General features: G+C 38.3%; 1 protein-coding gene across 1 annotated transcript in view; it reads right to left on the bottom strand.

The window, feature by feature from the left end:
- LOC122550661 (PC3-like endoprotease variant B) overlaps positions 1-22,885 on the bottom strand; it is an 869,748-nt gene that overhangs the window by 2,510 nt on the left and 844,353 nt on the right. The window contains exons 18-19 of the mRNA XM_043691743.1: positions 7,609-7,772; positions 3,391-3,519 (exon numbers count right to left, since the gene is read on the bottom strand). Coding sequence (XP_043547678.1) covers positions 3,391-3,519; positions 7,609-7,772 — 293 coding nt within the window. The remainder of the gene's footprint in view (positions 1-3,390; positions 3,520-7,608; positions 7,773-22,885) is intronic.

Here is a 22,885-nt window from a genome sequence, read left to right as displayed (position 1 = left end):
ATGCCTCATTATTGAAGTATAATAATCATATTTCAAATCTAGTTCCTTTTCAAGGACTATAGTTCAACATAATTTAAAATCTGTGGTGCAAACGAAGAGGATTGTTTCTATCAAGCTAACTTCCATTGCTCATTATCACATATTCTTGCATCAAATTCTACTGGATTGTTTTTTGTGATTTTCTTGGATACCTTTTTGTGTCTTTTTATGGAATAGAACAAATACGAGCAGTGGGAAAAAGAGAACAGTAACAGACTGAACTTTGTTTTTAAATTGCCTTCACAGAAGTACAAAGAAGACAGAAAAAATGCTGAAAAATGAAACCTTTGTCTGAAATTCAGGATCAGAAAACTATATTAAAATTGGAGTTAAAATCTGCAAACTTTATTAACTGAAGGCAGTCAAAATGGCAACAAGATATTTAAATTGAAGTAAATGCCCCAGACTTCGGAAGGGAAAATGGGCCATGGCTCCTCAATGTTCTCCAGTAACCTCTGCTAAAAGTGAGCTCAAGTGAATATGTTGGTATTGGTAGTTTTCCAGGAGTCACTGTCAATACTTACACTTAAATAATAAGCACTTGGGTGAGATATTGGGGAGTGGTCAACATCAGAGGGAAAGGAGCAAATTGGTGCAAAATGTAAAATAATATGCCATAAACAAGAGATATCAATTCAGTGAAATAAATATCACTGAATTGTGATACCGAATATAGGGCTCCACTTCACTACAGGTCTGGATGAAATTAATTCCAAGTTGTTGAGTGAGGGAAGGGAGGAAATAGCAAGGCCCTGGCCATAATATTCAATGCCTCCCTGGGTACAGGGGAGGTGCCAGAGGACAAGAGGAGGGCAAACGTGGGATCGTTATTCAAGAATAGAGCAAGAGACAGGGTCAGGAAACTACAGGTCAGTCAGTATAACCTCAGTAGTGATGAGAAACTATTGGAAGCAATTCTGAGGGACAGAATTAACCTGCAATTGGAGAGGCAGGGATTAACTGACAACATTCAGCATGGTTTTATTAAGTGGAGGACATGTCTAACCAACTTGATTGGAATTTTCAGAGATGACAAGGATTATAGATGAGGGCAGTGTATTCTACATAGTTTTGTTGGACAGCAGTGAGGCTTCTGATAAGGACCTACATGGAAGTCTGATAGCAAAGGTAAGAACCCATGGGATCCAAGGAAATTTGGCTAATTAGATCCAGTTTTAGCTGAGTGGCAGAAAACAGAGGGTGATGGTCAAGGGGTGGTTTTGTAACTGTAAACCAGTGTCCATTGGGGTTCACAGGGATCAATATTGCAATTGGTTTGTATAAATGATTTAGACTTGAATGGAGGAAGGTTGATCAGTAAGTTCATGGATAGCACAAAAATTGGTGGGATGGTAACCAGTGAGAAGGATAGTCTTAGATTACAGGAGGATATAGATAGGCTGGTCAGATGGGCTGATCAGTATCAATGGAATTCAATCCTGGTAACTGTGAGGTGATACACTTGGGCAGAGAAAAAACAAGATAAGCAAATACATAATTAATGATAGGATGCTGGGAAACACTGAGGATAAGAGGGACCTTGGTATGCATATCCTTTGATCTCTGAAGATATCAGGATAGATAGATAAAGTGTTTCAGAAGGCATATGGGATACTTGCTTTTATTAGCCAAGGCATAACATTCAAAATCAGAGAGGTTATGCTGGCACTTTGTACAAGTTAGTTAGCCACAGTTACAGTAATGTGTGCAATTACAATACATACATTATGGGAGGGATTGTTTGCAATGGTAATGATGTACTAAGATGCTGCCTGGGTCACACAGATTTGAGAGAGATTGAATAAACTGGGGTTGTTTTCCTTGGAGCAGAGGAGACCAAGGTTGGGAGGGGGGGGAGGGGGGGAGGGGGGGTGCATGATTGAGATGTATAAAATTATAAAGGGCATAGACAGAGTAAATAGGGAGGAACCTTTCCCCATGATGTGGGAATCAACGACCAGGTGACATGGATTTAAACTAATGGACAGGAGGATTTGAGGGGATGTGAAGAAAATGTTTATTCACTTAGAGGATGTTAGAAATCTGGAATTCATTGCCCGTAAGAGTGGTAGAGGCAGAAACCTTCATACTAGTTATAGTTGTGCACTTCCAATGCAAAGGCATATAAGGCTAAGGGCCAAATGCTGAAAATGGGATAGATTGGTTAGATACTAATTTTTGACCAGTATAGACTCAATAGGCTGAAAGACCTTTTCCTGTGCTGTAGAGCTGTCTCACTCTATTTTGCAAGTAGCAAGATCTTTTAGTAAAATAGTAATCAGCAACAGGAATGATGTCGTTTTTGAATTGTATGAAACAATAGTGAGGCTACACCTGGAATACTGTGTGTAGTTTCGGTCCACTTGCTGAAGGAAGGATGTACTTGCCACAGAGGGGGTACAGACTGATTCCTGACATGCATGGATTGCCTGATGAAGAGACTGGCCCATAATCTCTGAAGTTTATGAGAATGAGAGATGATAGCTTAGAAACTTATACATTTTTAAAGGGATAGACAGAGCATATGCAGAAAGAATGTTGCTTCTGACAACAGGGTCTTGAACAAGATGATCTTGTCTCAGAATAAAAGGCAAGCCATTTAGAACTGTGGTGAGAATAAACTTCTCTTCCTCTCAATCCTTGGATAGTGATGGAAACTCAGTCATTAAGTACATTTAAGATGGAGCATAACAGGTTTTTAATTAATAATGGAATCAAGAGATTTGGGGATAGCACGGGAATTTGGCGCTGAGGCAAACAATCAACCAAAATTTAGAATGACAGAGCAAGCTTGTGGGACCAAATGTTCTATTCCTGCTTCTCTGTTCCTAATCCAGGTGGCTTCACCCCCATATTTCTCACTGCATTTCTCATAATCATTGCTTTGTACACATTTCAACATTGCTGTTAAAAATGTTTGTCTTTAATTTAGGAACTTATCAAACATCCAGTTTAAAACGAGCTATCAATTAAAAGAACTTGGGAAACAAAGTATCTCCGTGTTTGCTTCCATGCTTACTTATGAAAACCTTGCATCTTATCACGAGCTAACTTAAATAGTGTATAATCACATTCTACTAGTGATGGGTGTAAGTACCCTTACTGTCAAGTCATGGAACATATTACAATGATGCTACATTGTTTGCAATGCCTCCTAAAGCATATTTGAAGGATTATATTTTTCACCATTAGCTTTTCTATAAAATCAGTCATGTAATCAAACAATCATATTTCAATTCAGTTTAAATAGAAGGAATGAGGAAGAGGAGGGGTGTGAGATTGCACTGGCTGTTTTGAGCCATAATTTTATGGGACAAGGGGAGGACAGTTAAAGAATGAATCGAAACTCACCTGTTCATTTGTATCAGCTAGTAATGATCTTTCGTAACGCATTTTGCTTTTCATGGAGTACCAAAATTTCAGCAGAACTTGACCCAAGTTAGAACTTGGAACGCTTGCATTTTTTACAGGTGTAGGAAACTGTTAGGAAACAAAATACAAATGATTACATCTTCTTGCAATGCAAGGTTTAACAATAACCTTGACACAGACTGAATAATATACATCAACATATGCATTGTTTTAAAAAAATCTCCTTCAGGCTCTTACATCATTTTCTTAAGTTTGAGAATTCTATGCAAAGTACGAAATCCCACAAGGCCCACAATATGGGTATAACCGAGGCTGAAAAGAATTGGAAAACTAATTGCCATAAGCTAAGGAGTCCCGATTGGTTGATACCAGTAATGATTTTGAATATCTGTAGATGATGTGTAAAATGGAAAACTGAGGAAGCTACAGAAATGGAGGAAATTGAATAGAAAGGAAATTTGGCTGATCTGCTCCTGGCAAATTTCAATTTAATGGCCAAAAGTTAATAGTTAAATCAAATAGCTAAAATCTACTGCCAAGAGTTTGTCCACAAACAACACAACTAAATTAAAAAAAAACAATACTTGGAAATGAACATACTGGTATTACTGGTACTCTATTTTGAGGTATGCAAAATGAGATAGACCAGAATACACCATTCTCAAGTTTTACTTATTTTTCCTTCTGGGTGGTTTATGGTTATCAACATTATTCTTCGCACCTTTCTTAAACAATGGTTACCTAGCTGTACCAAGGCACAATATGGCATTTACATAAGAGTGAAGAACTGTGAACTCAGCCTCTGTCATTTTGTCTGAAACGTTTCACCTGGGCTGCAGGGCACCAGAGGACAGGCACTATTTACCTGGGTTTATTTTTAAGAATACAAATTTTAGTTTTAAATTTATTTTAAATTATTGTGGTATATCACTCTTGTGTGCACTTTCACTTCCAAAATTATTTAAAACCAATTATCTTAAATTAGCACACCTTCATCCTTTACAGTTCACACACGCGCGCACTCCGACACACACACACTCCTACGCACATACAAACACCTACAGACTTCTAAACATACACACACATACTGTCCTACAGACACACACTCCTACAGACTTACAGACACTCCTAAACACACACACACTCTCCTACAGACCCACACACACACACTCTCCTACAGACACACACACTCCTACACACAAACTCCTACACACACACACCTACACACACACAGTCCTACAGATGCACACATTCACGCAGACCCTCTCTCAAATGCTCACACATACACTCCCATATGCATACATGCATCCTCTCACAGACTTATACCACTTTACAATCTCACTCACACACATGCACACACTCTCTCACAGACACCCCTAACCCCACACCCCACCCCCACACACACCCACATGCATACATACACATATAAGTTTGTAGTGTGAATCTGTACTTGCAGAATTACATTTTACTTTTCTTAAAACTGCATGAATCCATGTAAGATTCTATAAATCTGTTCTTTAGATTAGAATCAGTCTGACCATTGTGGCACAATATCACACAGGGAAGCTCACACCTTCAATATAACATCTGGGCCAACATGACATCGGTTGTTAAAGTTCAGTTGAGAATGTAACTCGTAAAAAAGATTTCCATATGAAAGAACTGAAACCAACATGGTCATTCTAACAGATGACAGACTGAACAGATAATGCAGGTCTTTTTCAATATATAATTTCAGTTACATCACACTGTAAACATTTGCTATAAATTCTATGTCTTACAATCTTATACTCCACAGCCACCTGAAGGAGCAGCACTCCGAAAGCTAGTGCTTCCAATTAAATCTGTTGTTGTGTGATTTTTAACTTTGTACACCCCAGTCCAACACCAGCATCTCCAAATCATGACAGCTTATTTTCCTCATCCCTGAGTGATCTTCTGTCATTTTAGTTTATTAAGAACAAGTAACATGTTAGATTATTTCAGTTGTGTTACATATTTGTTGATATCATAGACCCTTTAGGCTTTGCAGGTCACATTATTACGGAATCACACTGCATGGGAAGGTCATCCAGCCTGTCTATCCATGCTTTTTTTAAGTGCTCACATGTACTCACTTGCTTTTGACCTGTGGGCCTGTAAGTTCTTCTTATTCAAGTATATTTTCAATTTCTTGTTCAAGTTATTATTGAAACTGCATCAGCTAATCTTTTAGACCATGGATCTCAGATTATAACCACTTCCATCATTTAACAAAAACTTATCTAATCTCTACCAAGTGTCAAAAATGGTATTCTCTGATCACTGACACTCGTATCAATGGGAGCTGGTTCTCCTCATTTTCTCCATCAAAATTTTAACTATTTCTGTTTAAATCTCTTCCCAACCTTCATGATCCTAAAGAGAGAAGGAAAATCCTCCACATAACTCACGAACATTGCTGTTGTCTTTCTCGTAATCCTCTTCTGCATGCTCTCAAAGGCTTTCAGGGCCTTCCAAAAATGTGGGGCAGGAATTTATTGAGAAATACCCGTGATTGTGTCCTAAAACTTCATGTTATTGTGAAGACGAGCATTATCTATTGTCCTGTTAATTCTGGTACATTTAAAAGCACTCCTTCGATAACCCTAATTTCAACCTCAAATACTGGATGAGGAATTCATTGGTTTAGTTGTTGTGTGTTCCTCTGTAAGTAAAGGTGGCACTGACCCAGAGGCCTAGAGTTTGGTACCATGTCTCCAATGGTGCTTCTGAGGGAAGAGAACGGCCCTTCTCTCTACCACCCTGTACAGCAGGACTTCTTGATCACTGTCAAAATGGCAGGGGAAAACTTCCTTTCCTTGGCCATCTCATTTTGAAATGAGATGTAACAACAGATTTGGGATGGTTGTTCCTGACTTGCAGTGTTTGGAATGGTGTACAACTGGGATTTAACTATGGTCCCTCCTCTGTGCTGGAAGGTCCCAGCAGCAGCTAATACTTCAGCCTCTGTGACCACATGATTCAATGAGCTAGAGCACGGTATGGCCTGTTTGTATAATTAATGAGGTGACCAGTGGTACATAGCTTGGAAACAGTCATCATGGCCCATTGAGAGAAATTCTCTATGTGTCTTCCAGTAATAAACATCGAGCCAAAATATGGAAAGATTCAACCCATAATCTATCAGCTGAAATATGTAAAATCTGTCATACAGGCATAAATAAAAATAAGAGGTTTCAGTCTCTTTTGATACAAATGTTATGCTCAGGTTTTGTTTATTGATAGTTTCATGAAGTTTGGCTCAACTCATGATCAGATAAGGAGAAAGTGAGGACTGCAGATGCTGGAGATGAGAGTCGAGAGTGTGGTGCTGGAAAAGCACAGTAGGTTAAGCAGCATCTGAGGAGCAGGAGAATTGATGCTTCGGACAAAAGTCCTTCATCAGGAAAGAGGCTCATGAGCCAAGGGGATGGAGAGATAAATGGGAGGGTGTTGGGCTTGGGGGAAGGTAGTCAAGAGTGCAATAGGTAGATGAAGGTGGGGGTAATGGTGATAGGTTGGAGAGGAGGGTGGAGCAGATAGATGGGAAGGAAGATGGATAGGAGGACAGGTCATGAGGGTGGTGTCGAGTTGGAAGGTTAGATCTGGGACAAGGTGGGAGGGTGGGGTGGGGTGGGGCGGTGGTTAGGAAATGTTGAAACTGGTGAAATCCACATTGATGCAGTTAATTACTACGACCAACTTTAAGTCAGTGCTTTTGCTGTTTTGAAATCATTTCAGTCCATGAAAGTCGTAAATCTTAAAATCAGCTGATGGAAATTGCAAATTTTTAGCCCATCTTTTACCACCATTATGGTAGTCCATACAATAAAATGAAAGACATTGACAGTCCTGTTTTCACAATTATTGAGTCGAGAGATGCTAAATGAAAAATATTTCTCTTTATAACTTTATTTCTTTTGATATCTTCAAAATTAAAAGATTTTAAAAAGTTATATTACCAATCTTTTCGCAGAAGGAAATGGAGGTACAGAGGATGAGAATTCACAAGCACAGCTGATTCCTAGTCTTCTTGTGTATTGCATTAAATTAACTTCCGTAAAAATTAAATTGTTAAGCTAAGTATTGGCTGGATAGACAAATAATCATTGAATGCCATAGAGTTTCAGAAACAGGTAACTTAACAATAGGTTTATTGTAATGAAATATCTTTACCTCTGGTTCCTTAAAACGAATATCATCTGCTTGCACTCTTTTGGTATTTTCATGAATGAAAGCTTCAAGTAATCTCTTATCTATTTTAGTTTGCTTCATAAGTTTTCTGATGTCTTGCAGCTTGTGATCATTTTTACCTTGTTGAATGCTGTCAAGTTTCATTACTGTTCAGATAAAAAAAACATAAAAATTTTCATCATTAGCCCATTGCTTTCTGTTTGGTCTCAATCCACTTCTATCCGACGTTTTTGTAATATCTTTCCTTCTCCAGAGACATTTGACAGTTAAAACCACAATTTCAGCACTGATAGAAAGAGATTTCGGGTGCACATCAATGCAACAGAGATGACAGCATCTTGGAGAAAAAGTCTGACCTGACTCCTCATAGCTCTGGAGCCAGGTTTCTCACTCTTCAGTTGGACTGTACAGCAAACTCAGCCTGTTGCAAGGACATACTCTAAAAGATGGATGAAATTCCACATCACATTTTTGAGAGTTTTCTAAACATAATTTGGAAAGTTTTTAATTCTGGAAGATTCTTACTCACTGCTTGATAAAATTTCAAATGGACTGCTCACTGATCTGTGAATGCATCTAGGCACAAAAATAAATTTCTTTGCAGTCACTCGATGAGATTCACAGCAAGATGCTGGACATTGGGCTACTACATTATAAGGACCTATTATAACCTGTACCTATAATAAATGACAATCTTCACTCACACTTCCTTTAAATTCTATTTCCCTTTGTGAAAACTTTCACATTTCCTTTTCACACTTAACTTTCTTACTTCAATAGGTTTACAGGAATGCTTTGCCACAAATGATGAGTTTATTCAAATCACATTTGTTAATTCTTTTTACAAAATTTCATTTTGATTACCTTTGTGACTTCTCCTTTTCTGAGAATAATAAGTCTAACTTACTTAATTTTTCTTCATCATTTAAATTTCTGACACCAAGGGAGTAAAGGGGAGTAAAGTCATGGATAGAAACCTTGGCAGCAACCAATGTATTGGATTGGATTGGATGCTCTGGTTAACTGCTCCAAGTATGAGCTTCTTGTTTCAGGAGATTACAGTATAAACTTTTGTTGTAATACAGCAGACTAGGCACTATATGAAACAATGCATCAGAACATTATCCTTTCACTGGTAGACTACGATTCAAATTGCACACAAACCAATGGAACTTAATTCTCTTTTTTTTTCCATTCCTTCAACTAACCGCAAAGACTCTATTTTTTGCATTATGATTGTGGATTGAAATGGGGAAAAAACTGTTTTAAAGAACAAGGATTGATGAAGGATTACTGCATTTTTTTCAGAAGCAAGGAATCTGACACTCATTGTACTAGTGTTTACGTGGCTTACTGTTATACTTGTTCGAGCTGTAATGGAAAGCCTAGTTTGCAGATGAGCTGGAGCCAAAAGGTGTTTACAAATGGAGCTTTGGCGAGAAACAAACAATTGATTAGTCTGTGGACTAGTGACTGGTTATCAATGATGAAAGTCTTCTGTCAGTCAATTACTATGTGATTGGCTCCCAGATAGCTGAATAGCTTGGGAGTTTGAACAAGACAGTAGGAAAAGATTGGAGAAAAAGCTGTTTCTACTGTACTGTAGAAAAAGTATCTCAAACCAGAAGATAACCAGTTATTCCTCTTGCCAGTTGCTGCGACTTTTAATTAATAAGTCAAATATCTTTAAAGTGTGAAATGCTGTGCCTCATGCAACCAAATGAAAGTATTGGGAGAAGGAAGGTTGAGAAGCAGCATTACAATCAAAACAAGAATCACCTCAGGTAACCTGTGGACTGAAATGCCTTCCTAGTCTTTCCCTCCATCCTTAATAGCCATGCTTTTTTCTGTCTGTGTCTGTCTATGTGTGTGTAGTTTTAAGGGCGGGAGAAGTTTTAACTTGAAGAGTTATGTAATGATGGCATAATATTTATCTGATGTTCGAATCTATTTATTTCTAATGAATAGCTATTCTCATTAAGTACAGAGACCTGGTCCATGCTTTCTGTCAAACTGGGACTAAAAGACAAGTAAATTGGGAAATGCTGCACACTTTTTAAAACCTTTAATTTTTGCATCAGCCCTGGGAATAGCAGGCCTAGATTTCCAGTATGCTATCTCGGTTGAGGCATAACATGAGTACTTTTTTCAGGATACGGGTATCTCTGACCATTATTATCAGAATTGTTTTTAGAATCACATTGGACTCAAAATATTATCACTTTTCATTTCTCTACAGATGCTGTCAGACCTGTTGAGTAGTCCCAGCACTTGCTATTTATAGCTTCATCTTCACGGTACCTTTAACTGATACATGCTTTTTAATTTCTTAATTAAAAAATACTGAAATCAAATTCTCAAACTGCAACAACAGGATTGTGAAATCACATCCTCCTAACTATTAGTCCAGACCTCTGGATTACTAATTTAGGAAAGTTACCAGTACATACTGCACTATCCCGTAAAATGAATTTTGACTGTCTCATGACAATTTTTAATAAGCACATACTCACAGCATAGAAATGACTGTAATTTGTCACGAATTGCTACTTGGGGAAGATTTGCTGTGTGTGCCAGGTGCAGCGCAAACATTAGTACATTTACTGTTTCAATATACCCAGTGCACAAAGCACATTTTCTGCTTAAATTGACACTCTCCGAGGAAAGACAACATAGACAACAAGATAGTTAGTACAGAAATAAAAAAAATGGTGAAATACAGCACAATGGTTAAAATGTGGCTAGGATAGGGAAGAGAAAGATTTATGTTGTATTTTATCTAACATTGTTTAAATTCTCTTTGAGTACAACTGTGTGACAGTGTGAGTAAGTGACAGAGGATATTGTAGACAAATGTTTTGAAGACAGAAAGAATCCAAAGGGATATAGACAGGTTAGGTGAGTGGGCAGTACACCAGCAGATGGACTATACTGTGGAAAAATCAAATCTGGTAGGAAGAACAGGAAAACAAAGTCTTAGTTAAATGGACAGAGACTATAGAACATTCCATACCAAGAGATCTGGGTGTCCTTGTGTACGAAATATAAGATGTCAATGTGCTGGTCCAGCTAGTAATTAGGAAGAAAATTGATTTTATTTGTTTTCATTCATTCATGGGATATGGATGTCATGGGTTCAGCCAGCATTTACTGCCTTACAAGTCTACCTCATTGTTATGGACATGGAGTCACCCCCATAGGCTGCATGGTCTCCATTAGTAAAGCTTTCAAAATAATTGAATACAATATTCACCACTTGCCATAATAGGATTCAAACCCATGGTCCTGGACAATTGCCTGGAGTTCTGATTTACTATTCCAATAACATTACCATGCTTCCCCCAGGATGGTTAACCTTTATTGCAAAGGGTATGGTGTATAAAAGTAAAAAACATTTAATAGAACTGTACTGGGCTTTGGAGAGATTACGCATGTATACAGTTTTGGTTTCTTTATTTAAGGAGGGTTATACTTTTATTGGGCTCAATGCGTTAGATTGATTCCTGGAAAGAGGGGTTTTACTTATGAGGTAAGGTTGAGTAGGTTGTAACTACACTTATTGGAATTTAGAAGAAGCAGAGGTGACCTTTTTGAAATATGCAAGATTCTGAGAGTGAATGCCGTGTGAATGTTTCGTCACATTTAGAATCTAGGGCTAAAGGGCATGTTTTCAGAATAAGGGATCTCTTTACTAAGCTAGAGAAAACAAGAAATTTCTTCTCTTAGAAGTTTATGAATCTGCTGAATCTGCTAACTCAGGTATCCATTGAATATATTCATGGCTGAGATAGACAGTCTTGAACTTATAGGTAATTCCCAAGGTTATAGTGACCTGTAAGAAAGTTGAGGCAATATTTGATCATGCTGAAATCTTACCAAATGGCATAGCAGACATGTCGAGCTGTATAATCTACTTCTACTCCCATTCTTCCTTTTTTTTACGTACACTGCACATGATTAATCATGTTTGTAATCAAACGAGCATTTGAAAACAAATTAATCAGGTGGCAAACTTGAGCTAGGGTGCATTTTAATCAGAGGCCTGAATATTTATTGCAAAAACAGCAGTTAGAAAGCCTTCAAACATCTTAAGGACTCTGAATGTTACTTTACCTTCTATCCATGGTGTTAAATGCAAAAAACTAATAGAAAGCTACAAAAGAAGAAACTACACTAAAACAATATCTATCTTTAAAATATGAACACTACTATCTGCTAGCTTTGTACTCTCAATTACAGATTTAATCTCTTGATGCATTTCTCATAACTGACTGTAAATTAATTTGCCATTATAAAAAGAGTTATTTATTAATGCATCTATTATTTGCCTCAGGCAGTGCAAAGGAAGTAACAAACACTATGAGTATTAAAAAATGCCCAGTTGCTCTGGGAAACTGTATCCTGCCTTTCTTTATGCTCAACCGAAGTGGTGTTCTTAATTATGTCTTTAAAACTAACTGGAAAATGGCCTTGTTTTGATTGTATTTCAACAAGAACTGAGGTCCTGAATTCGTTTTAAATACAGTAACTCAGCCCAGTTGACAAGCACCAATAAACTTGTAATACAAAGTGAACAAAGTGTGAATTTAATGCAAAGCATCAAACAGCAAAAAATGTATTTTTCTCAAATTCTTTGGTGAAATAGCTATAAGACCAGAAGTAAACAAGAAATTTGCTAATATTTTTTGATATTTAATTTGCTTTGCAATTTGCCTGTTGGATAGAAAAGTCATTTTGAAACAATGTTTCATCAATGTTACTTTCTGAATAAAAGACAAAATAACGTGTTCTTAAAATGTATAGCAGAAAAAGCAGCTACCAAAACAGACTTACACAAATATTTATTCTGTTCTAACTTTTAGAAGTAGCATCTTTCCAATTTTCTGCAGCCAATATCTACTAGTATTCCTGGTAAGCACATTCATGCTAAACATTTTTAGTTTTTAACCTTCTGATTCCAAAATGACTATTGAATTAGTTTAATTCATCCACTGGACACCAATTACTTCCTGACAATAACAATGCAGATAAACACTGTGTCCAGATATAGTAAGTCGCGAACACATTTTTGGGCACACATCTGAGCAACAACTAACTGATATTAATTACTCAGCAAAGCTGAAAGTAAAGGTTTTGACAATTAGGAAATCAGGATACATCAACACATTATTTTTCCATTTCCACTATAATGGCAGAACAAAACTTGCATTGCAAATGAGGACCAATATTTGGTGGGAGAAGATTGTACAATTTTTAATTATCCTTTTGAATCTGCTTTAATGTTCAGCTGGCTTATGCAGCCCTAATACTGTTGGAATGGCCCAGATGAAATATTCGGTATGAAGTCATACGTGATTCCACTTATTAAAATGTTCGCATTTGTGAAGTCAAGCACATCAAGGACAAACAATTTTCATTTCTCTTGTGTTCCTTCTGCACTGAAAACATCTCAAAGTACAGTGACATGAAACAGCAAGGGTGGAGAGAAAAAAAGAGTGCAGCCCCCAAGATTTAGTCAAATCGAAAGGTTTTATGGAGGTTTTAGGGAGCAAGAATAGAGGTGGTAAGGCAAAAGACACTGGCAGACAGTTGTTAAATATGTGACAGTTTCCCTGACAGAATCCATGTCTCTTTTACCTTTGTCAATTCATTAATCTAGGGTATCTCTGTGTGTTATTTTTATGTATTATTAATCTCTCCTTTACAGATGACAGAAGCAATACACTGAAGACTTGGTTTATGGCAGTGTGCCAAATTATCGAGACTGTTCACAGAGAGGTTTAATGGAGCTCACATTAATGAAACAACCATTGTACACTTTTAGCTTGTAAATGTGAAATTTCAGTGATATGACTTTACAAGAAGTAATTTATTATGTAGAAGAAAATCATATTTGTAGGTATTTCGGTCTCAAAATCGGATAACATGGAGAAAGGGGACAGGTATTGCAATTAACCTATATACATCGATTGCGATACAGTGTGTAAACTTCATGCTGCCTTCAAATTTGCATGCCAGCTGTGTATATCCAGTGCTAAATGTGTTGTGCAGTGGTTGCATGCTTCAGCAGGGGGCACATGTTTGTGTGACATCAGTATCACAAAGTTACCATGCTTCCTAAGGAAGGGAAGGTGCATTCTGACTGTAGCAAGTGCTGGAACAGACAGAAGAAAGTTTGAGCAAGAATACTGAAGAAGACAGGGCAAAGAATGTATTCCAAGGTTCTCTGATGTTGCACCATGATCCTTGGTTTGTGATTTTGACTAAAGCAGAAAGAGATTAAGGATAGGAGGAGACAGGGGACTATGTGGATCAGGTGACCCTCCAGACAAACTACGAAAAGCAATAGAGGTGGATAGGTCTGGCAGTGAACAACAATATAGCCTAAAGACGTTGGATGTGGTGCTTGGATTGTAAACATTCAATGATGTACATATGAGTATCTGAAATAGGAGCAGAAATTAATCTTGAACCCACACCATCATTCAATAAGGTCATAATTGATCTGTTTGTGTTTCAAATTCCACACTCCTGTCTACTCCTGATAATCATTGATTTTCCTGCCTTACAAGAATCTATGTGCCTCCACCGTGAAAACATTCAAAGACATTGACTCCACCACCTCTTTATGCAGAGTTCCAAAGTCACGCAATCCTCGGAGAGAGAAAAAAGAATGCTTCATATCTGCCCTAAAAGAACAATACCTAATACTAAAACCATACCCTGGGTTGACTCAGAGCAGGAAACACCTTTTCCAGATCCATTTTGTCAAGACCATTCAGGATCTTATACTCTTCAGTTAAGTGACCACTGCTAATTTCCAAAGGAAACAAGTCCAGCTTGTCCAACCTATTTTCATAAAGTTGCCTGCCGATTCCAAGTATGTATGTGAGCCTTCTCTGAACCACCTCCAACACATTTACATTCTTCCATAAATAATAACTACAAAACTGTACATGGTATTTGAGATATGGTCTCACCAATATCCTGTATAACTGAATTATTTAGATTAGATTCCCTATAGTGTAGAAACAATCCATTCGGCCTAACAAGTCAGTGCCGACCCTCTGAGAGTAACCGACCCCCCTACATTTACCCCTGACTAATGCACCTAACACTATGGGCAATTTAACATAGTCAATTCATCTGACCTGCACACCTATGGATTGTGGGAGGAGACTGGAGCGCCCAGAGAAAACCTATGCAGAAACGGGGAGAATATGCAAACTTCACAAAGACGGTCACCCGAGGCGGGAATCGAACCCAGATTCCTGGTGCTGTGACGCAGCAGTGCTAACCATGGAGCCACTGTGCTGCCCCCAAAATCAGGAACCAATCAACCCACCACTCTCCTACTTTGGATGCTTGGCCAGATTTGAACCTGGGTCATCAGAACATCACCAGAGTCACTGGATTAAAAGGCTAGTGATAATACCATTGGCCATCACCTCAGCCCCATCTTTATTTCTTGTGTAACAAATAGCATTCAATTAGCCTCCCTGATTACATGCTGTCACTCCATGCTAACATTTTGTGACCTATGCACCACAACACCTAAAGCCTTCGGCACCTTTGAATTCTGCAGTTGTTCTCTGTTTAAGTAATACTCTGCTTTTGCATTTGTCCTGCCAAAGTAAACAACTTCACATTTTCCAACATTATACTCCACCTACCAGAAATTTGCCCACTCATTCGATCTATCTACATCTGTCTATCACTGCCTTATGTTGTCTTCATTATATACCTTCTACCTTTTCTCAATAATTCTGTACCTATCTTGGTGTCATCTGAAAATTTAGCTACCATGCCATCATTTCCCTCATCTAAGTCATTGATGTAAATTGTAAAACATGAAGCTCTAGTGCACTCCACTCAGACTGCTAATCAAAGATATATTTATGTATATTCTGTTTTCTCCCAGCCAGCCAAACTTCCATCCATGCTACCCCCAACTCATCTTTGCATAATAACTTTACGTGGCACTTTTACCAAATACCTTTTAGAAATTTAAATATAGTATGTCTACAGGCTCCCCTTTATTCACAGCCTATGCTACTTATTAAGAGAACTCTAATAATTTGGTTAAAAATGACTTTCCTTTCACAAAACTATGCTGACTCTTTCTGATCATTTTGAGGTTTGCTAAGCATAATTATAATTGCTTTAACAATCAATTCTAATAATATCCCCACAAAAGACATCTATCTGACTGGTCTGTAGTTTTCTGTTCACTGCCTCCCTCCCTTCTTGAATAGAGGGGTTATATTTCCTCCTATCCAGTCTGATTGAACATTTTCAGAAACTCCTGATTAGCCCTTTGGTCATTCTCTGCCATTTTTTATAATCTGACTCGTCATTTGATCTGCCACTTATCTTTGCAGAGTTAAATGCTTTTTACTTAAGTTAAATATTTTCCCCAACTTCTTTAGTTAATCATGAATGATGGGTCCCCCCTTTAGAATTTTACTTTATAATGGGAATATACTTATTCTGAATTTTCTGAAATAGCCACTTGAACATTTGCCACTGTCTCTCTATTGATCTATATCGTAGCCTAGTATACCAGTTCATCTTGGAGAAAGTGAGGACTGCAGATGCTGGAGATCAGAGCTGAAAAATGTGCTGCTGGAAAAGCGCAGTAGGTCAGGCAGCATTCAAGGAGCAGGAGAATCAACGTTTCGGGAAGAAGGGCTTATGCCTGAAACATCGATTGTCCTGCTCCTTGGATGTTGCCTGACCTGCTACGCTTTTCCAGCAACACATTTTTCAGCTACCAGTTCATCTTAGCTAGCTCAGCTTTCATGCCCACATTGTTGCCCTTGTTTAGGTTTAAAATGCTAGTCTTAGATACAGTCTTCTCCCTTTCAAATGAATGTGAAATTAAATCTCATTGTGATCCTTGCTACCTGATGGTGAGGCTATTAACTAATCCTGTCACATTGCACAATCCTAAGTCTAATATATCACACTCTCTGGCTGGTTCCAAAATGTGCTATTCTGAGAAACTATCTCAAAAGAATTCTATGAACTCATTATCCATGAAACGATTGTTTAAATGTGAAACTCAAGATGCCCATTATTATTACCATCCCTTTATTACAACCCCCACCCAATATTTGTCCAACATCGTGGTTAGTGTGAGGGGATCTGTAGACCACTCCTCCGAAGGACTTCTTTCCCCTATTATTCCTCATCTCCCCCAAACTATCTCTATATTCTGAACCAAGGTAATCATAGCTGTTGCACGAATGCCAGCCTTGAATAAATACTCTCTCCCTCCACCTTTACAAAGCTTCCAATTTTTCTTGAATGCCATGTACCCCTCAATACTCAAGAACCAATCTTTATCATCTTTAAGCTGTGTTTTAATAGCAGCTGTCAGATTGTATTATTTACACAAATTTATGTAAATGTCAACGTGGTCATTTTATTATGAATGCTCCATGCAAATCTAAGAGCCTTTATTTTATCTTTTTGTTATCTTCATAACATCTCGACTTTATTGCTGTTGTATTCTTAGTCTTTTTTTTCTCTGCTCCTTCTTGCAATTCTCTCACTCTCATTTCCCCATTACTATTTTCCTCCCTTATCTCTATTTTTTTAAATACACTGCACCTTTCCACATTTTATTCCTTGCCCCCATTATTTAATTTAAAATCCTTTGTATGTTACTAGTTCTACGATTTGGCAGAACACTGGCCCCAACACAGTTCAGGTCAAGATTGCTTCAACAGTGCAATTCCAGTTTCCCCACCAGAGTGTTAATGGCCCATGAACTGAAACCCACTTCTCCCCTACCAGTCTTTGAACCGTGTATTTTCATCTCACTAAATTTATGGATGCTATCCCAATTTGCACACAAGTCAGATAATAACCCAGAAATCATAATCATTGAAGTTCTGCTTTTCAATTTAGTATTGAGAATTAGTTCATTCACTCTATGCAGAACCTCATTTGTAAATCTACCTGTGTCATTTGTTCGAATATGGACCATGACTACTAGATCATTCCGGTCCTTCTGCAAGTTTCTTTCTCACCCTGAGCAAATGTCATAAACTTTGGTATCTAACAGGCAGCACAGCCATCTGGACTCTTGCTCTTTGATGTAGAGAATGGTGTCAATCCCCCTTAGTGTACATCACCTACTACTACATTCCTTGCTGCTCTCCCTCCTTGAATGGGTACCACATGCCATCATCAGTTTGCTTATCCACCATGGAGCCTCCACTTTCATCAAAACTAGGCTGAGAAAATCTCACACCTATTGAACAAATGCAAAGGCTGAAAGTGCTGCACTCCTGCTCTCTCCTTATCTGCCTCACTCATAGTCACACCTAACTGTCCCTGATCACTGACCAAATTAGAAGATTCTGTCGTAAGTGATGTGACTGCCTCTCGGTACAAACAAACCTCGATACCTTTTACCCTCCTTGATGTGCTGTGTCTGTACTTCAGCCTCTAGCTCATAAATGCTGAGCTGGAGCTCTTGAACTTCAGGCATTTACTGTAGATAGGTTTGCCCCAGATCACAATAGTATCCAAGAGCTCCCACTCACTCCAACATTGACACATCGCCTGACCTGCCACCCTTAATTAATTATAATCATTTACTTACATTATTCATTTATGTTTATTGTCTTTTATTTGTTTTTATTAACTTTTCCATCAACTTGTACATTATTTTAAATTTAAGAATAGAAAAGACCTTAACTGATTACAAGAGACTCAGTAAACAGCTAGCTAATTTCTCCATTGTACAGGAAGATCCAGTTCCAATCAGATCCAATGACTTTAGTTCCTCTCACAAATGGTCAAGATGCTGAGTGCAGCTTTAAACGTTCAAATCCCATCTCCTATAACACAAGCCTCAGCTACTGTTCAATGCATCAGACCCACTACTCATCAGTCGCAACTCAAACTTGAGATTCAAATCTTTACCTTATGCTCACATCCTTAGGATTCACTATTTGTCTCAGAGCCACATCTCACAGCCATATTCCCAGACACTGCTGACATTTGCTGACATACTTCCTTCACTGTTGTATAACAAGGTAATGCAAATAGAAGCTAGCTTATGGGGAAGAAACATGGCTTCATAGCAAAGACAGTGTGCTTCATCATTGGAATTTCAATTGAGCACATGGCCTGTGGTTTACTCTCAAAGTGATCAGTTCTGGTACTGACATGCGGTGGAACCTTCATATAAAAGCAAACCAAGCACAAGTGGATCATGTGTAAAGCACGTGTTTGCACGGTGTCACAGCAGTCAAACAAACATGCCCTCTAATTGATTACTAGGAATGCTGAGGCAACATCCTTGAGATCAGCAATGTCTCTGTGGAGCACAAACCTAGTGTTTGCTCTTTGAATGATATCTCTCATGCTCCCGTCACTACCAGTAAGCCAATATACTTGCTGTTGCCTCCCATGCTGAGATGGAACAGTTTCCCAAGTCAAGACATTTAGATCTGATTAAGGTTGTCATCAGTTCGCATCAGCCATGTCCATAGTCACTGGGAAAACACTGCAGGATGGCATAGCGGCTAGCACTGCTGCCTCACAGTGCCAGGGACTCAGGTTCGATTCCAGCCTTGGGTGTCTGTCTGTGTGAAATTTTCATGTTCTCCTTGTTTCTGTGTGGTTTTTCCCAGGTGCCCCAGGTTTCTCCCACAGCCCAAAAATGTACAGGTTAGGTGGGTTGGCTCTGCTAAGTTTCCCTGTAGTGTGCAGGCTAGTTGGGTTAACTATGTAAACGTGGGGTTACTGGGATACGGTGGAACTCTTCAGAGGGTCAGGACAGACTTGATGAGCCAAAAGGCCTCTATCTGTAGGGAATCTGTGATTCTATGACTAGGTAGGAACATTACAATGACAAATTCACAAGGACAGCAGTCACTTAGTGAGCATATGGGGTAATCAGTAGAAATGTGTATGTCTGATTTGGTTTGATTTCTAACTTAGAGCTGGAATATTTAGTTTGTCATGCCTTTTATTTTTCATTGTGGCCAAGCAGATGACCAGGAGCAGAAAGAAGGTGAGCTATGGACTGTTGCTGAATGAGGAACTGGGATTAAGTTTTCTGATATTGTAGTGAGAGAATTCTATTATGCATAGCTTGGTCAGTGGGGGCTAATTTGGTTATCTTCTCCCTTTCTGTTCCTCCTTTGCTTGCTTCCTCCCCTCCTACTCATCTGCTCCTTATAAACCAGTCACAATGTTATGTAGTATGCAGTCAGCCATCAAAGATGATGATATGCAGGCTGCTGAGTACCTATAGGACTCCGAGGGACATTTCAGGAAGTAGGGAAGTTGTTCAAGCACTCCGATGGTCTTGATTACATTTTGTATGGCAGCATAACTCACCTAACACATGTGCTGTCCACATGAACATAGGTTATGCACTGGAGTTGAGCGTTATGCCATTAAAAGTTAATTCCTATTAGCTAGCAGCCTCTAGATTGTTGTAGTGACTCAGATGGAGCTGGGCACTGGTGAATGAATGCATCATGGTCGCTGCCAGCATACTGAGCATGACCTGCACCAAGTGTGCTATTGATCAACCGTTAAATGTTGAGGGAGTGGAATTCCTTTCATTTATGGTACAATTCATGGCTGACCTGCAGTGCCTGCAAAATGATTCTCATGCAGTGAATTGCATCCTGTACCATGGGGAACGCATACTCTTCGCAGAACTGAGCACTTGCCTGGATCTGAAAAGAGACTGAAGTATATTCTCTGCTCTTGGATCACAAAGTTTCAGTGACATACCCTATGTTATGGTAGATGGAAAACTGGATTGCAAATATCACTTGCTCTAGTCTGGAAGGAGCCAAACCAATAAAAGTTCACAGCCACAGGCCACTCACCCCACTCTGCTGTAGCACTTGTGAGTGTAGAAAGTGGCAAACATTACGGACAAAGCCTTTAGGGAAGTGAAGTTTCAAGCAGGAGAATCACTCCTGAACACAATGGATGTTTACGGCCTAATGAGAAGGCTTTTCCCCCACATTCTTCTCCCCCTTCCAGAAACTTCGCTCCGATTATTCTCTCCATCAGGCTGTGGTTCACAGGGAATGCAAACTACTGTACCAATGTCTGGAACAATTGGTTTGTGCAAAAACATTCAACATGCGCCACATTACTTCCTGTCAGACTTTAGCAACTCTAACCAATTTAGAAACCAACAAAATGTCCATAGTCAGAACAACAGTCAGTGGACCTCAATCAGAAACTAATCCAAAAGTAGCTGATGATCCCTTTAAATAGAATTGGTGAGATGTCCTTCCCTCTGCTGAAACAGAGTCTACTGTGTGAGGCTAAAAAAAGGGCTGGAGGGTTAAGCTATAAAATGGTTGTACTAGCATCATATCTTTTCTTGATGGCCTCTAGTTATGCTGTTCCTCACAAATGGAAATATTCATTCTGTGTCTACTCCATCAAAACCTTTCATAATTTTAATGGCCTCTAGTAAGTCACCCATTAGCTTTCCCTTTTTCAAGTAAAATAAGAAAAAAAAACAACCTGTCCTGACAGATGCAATCTTGCTGTTCCAGCATCATCTCTGTAATTGCTTTTGCACCGTTCCCTATACTTCAATTCCTTTTCATAATAGGGCAATAGGGGAAGTGTGCCAGAGAATGCAGTGCAATGATCTGTAATAATAGATCTATGAACTTACTCCAAGTATCATATAACTTAAGTTTTCACAAGTTTAGTTTAATTTCTCTACTTTTCAATTCTATCCCTCCAGAAATAAAATCTAAAGCTTACATATGCAGACTTATTAACTTAGTTTGCCAGTTTCAGTATGTGTATTTAAACTCCACTTTATCTCATTTAGATCCTTATTTTTCATTTAGTATGAGATTTCTTTATTTTACTCCAAAAACATCACTTACACTTACTTATATTGAAACATAATTTGGCAATTATATGTCTATTCTACACGTTTATCAAAGCTTTTTTGTAGTTTGTTGGAATCCTGGTCAGTACGACTATCCTCCAGTGCTGAGAGTCATCTGCAAATTTAGAAAATGTGCTTTGATTCCAAAGTTGAATTGTTAATTTAAATGATTAACAACTGGTGATCCCAGCACATATTTGCAGTACATTATTTTTCACCAGACATCTGTATTTCTATGCTCTATTTCCTGCCATGCATTCTGCTGCTTGTCACTTAAATCTACATACTTTGGCTTTATTTAATATCAAGAGCTTTTTTGAAATACAGCTAAAAATTACATGCAAGAATACAAAATATAAGTAGAATATAAAGCTCCTTGCATCTTTCAATATGTCTACCAAACTCTACTTTTCAATTTTCTCCTCATGTCATCTGATAAACAAAATTCTGACAATTTTGACAATACTCTATCATGAAGTATCTCCCAAATGTCTGGAGTTGTGAATTCCAAGATTTGCAACCCTTATGATGAAGAAGTATCCTGTCACTCCAGTTCCAGATGGTCCACCCCTTATCCTGAGACTGTGGCATCTTGTTCTAGTTTCAACAACCTCTCAGTGTCTGTCCTGCTGATCCAATCTGAATCCCGAATACTTCAATGATACCATATCATATTCTTCTAAATTCCAGAGGATATTGGCCCAATTTACACAAACTGCCATTCCAGCAATGTATCTTGTGAGCCTGCCCTGTAGCACATGCAAAGTAAGTATATCCATCTAGTACATCAGGTGTGATCTCCCCAAAGGCCTTATAAAATTATATCAAAACTTCCTATCTTGTGTTCCAGTCTCCTTGCAATAAAGAGTGAAAGGCCATTTGCCTTCCTAACTGCTTGCTGGGACTGGTTATTAATTTCCTGTGTTCCCTATGTGAATACACCTAAGTCTCCATGAACACTGCCATTTACAATTGTCACCCCTTTCAAAAAGGTTTTTTCTATTTTTAACCACCAAAATGAATAAACTCTCTTTCCTACATTATACTCAATCTGTAACTCTGTTGTTCACTCATTTAACCTGTCTATAAGTCTTTACATTCTCTTAACGTTCTCTTCATTGTCTAAACTCCTACCTAGCTTTGGATCACCAATAAACTTGGATACATTAATCTTAGTCTCTTTGTCAAATCATTAACATAATTTGTAAATGGTTGCCGCCCTATCAGGGATTTTGTGGTACTATATTGGTTACAGCCTGACAACTTTAAAATTCTTCATTTACACCGAATCTCTGCCTCCTGCCTGTTAATCAAATTGCCATCTATTACTGCCAATTCACTAAGTCCTTATTTTTA

This window comes from Chiloscyllium plagiosum, chromosome 6 (assembly GCF_004010195.1).
Source record: "Chiloscyllium plagiosum isolate BGI_BamShark_2017 chromosome 6, ASM401019v2, whole genome shotgun sequence".
Lineage (NCBI taxonomy): Eukaryota > Metazoa > Chordata > Chondrichthyes > Orectolobiformes > Hemiscylliidae > Chiloscyllium > Chiloscyllium plagiosum.
The sequence above is the reverse complement of the archived record's forward strand: the minus strand, read 5'-3'. Positions and strand labels throughout refer to the sequence as shown.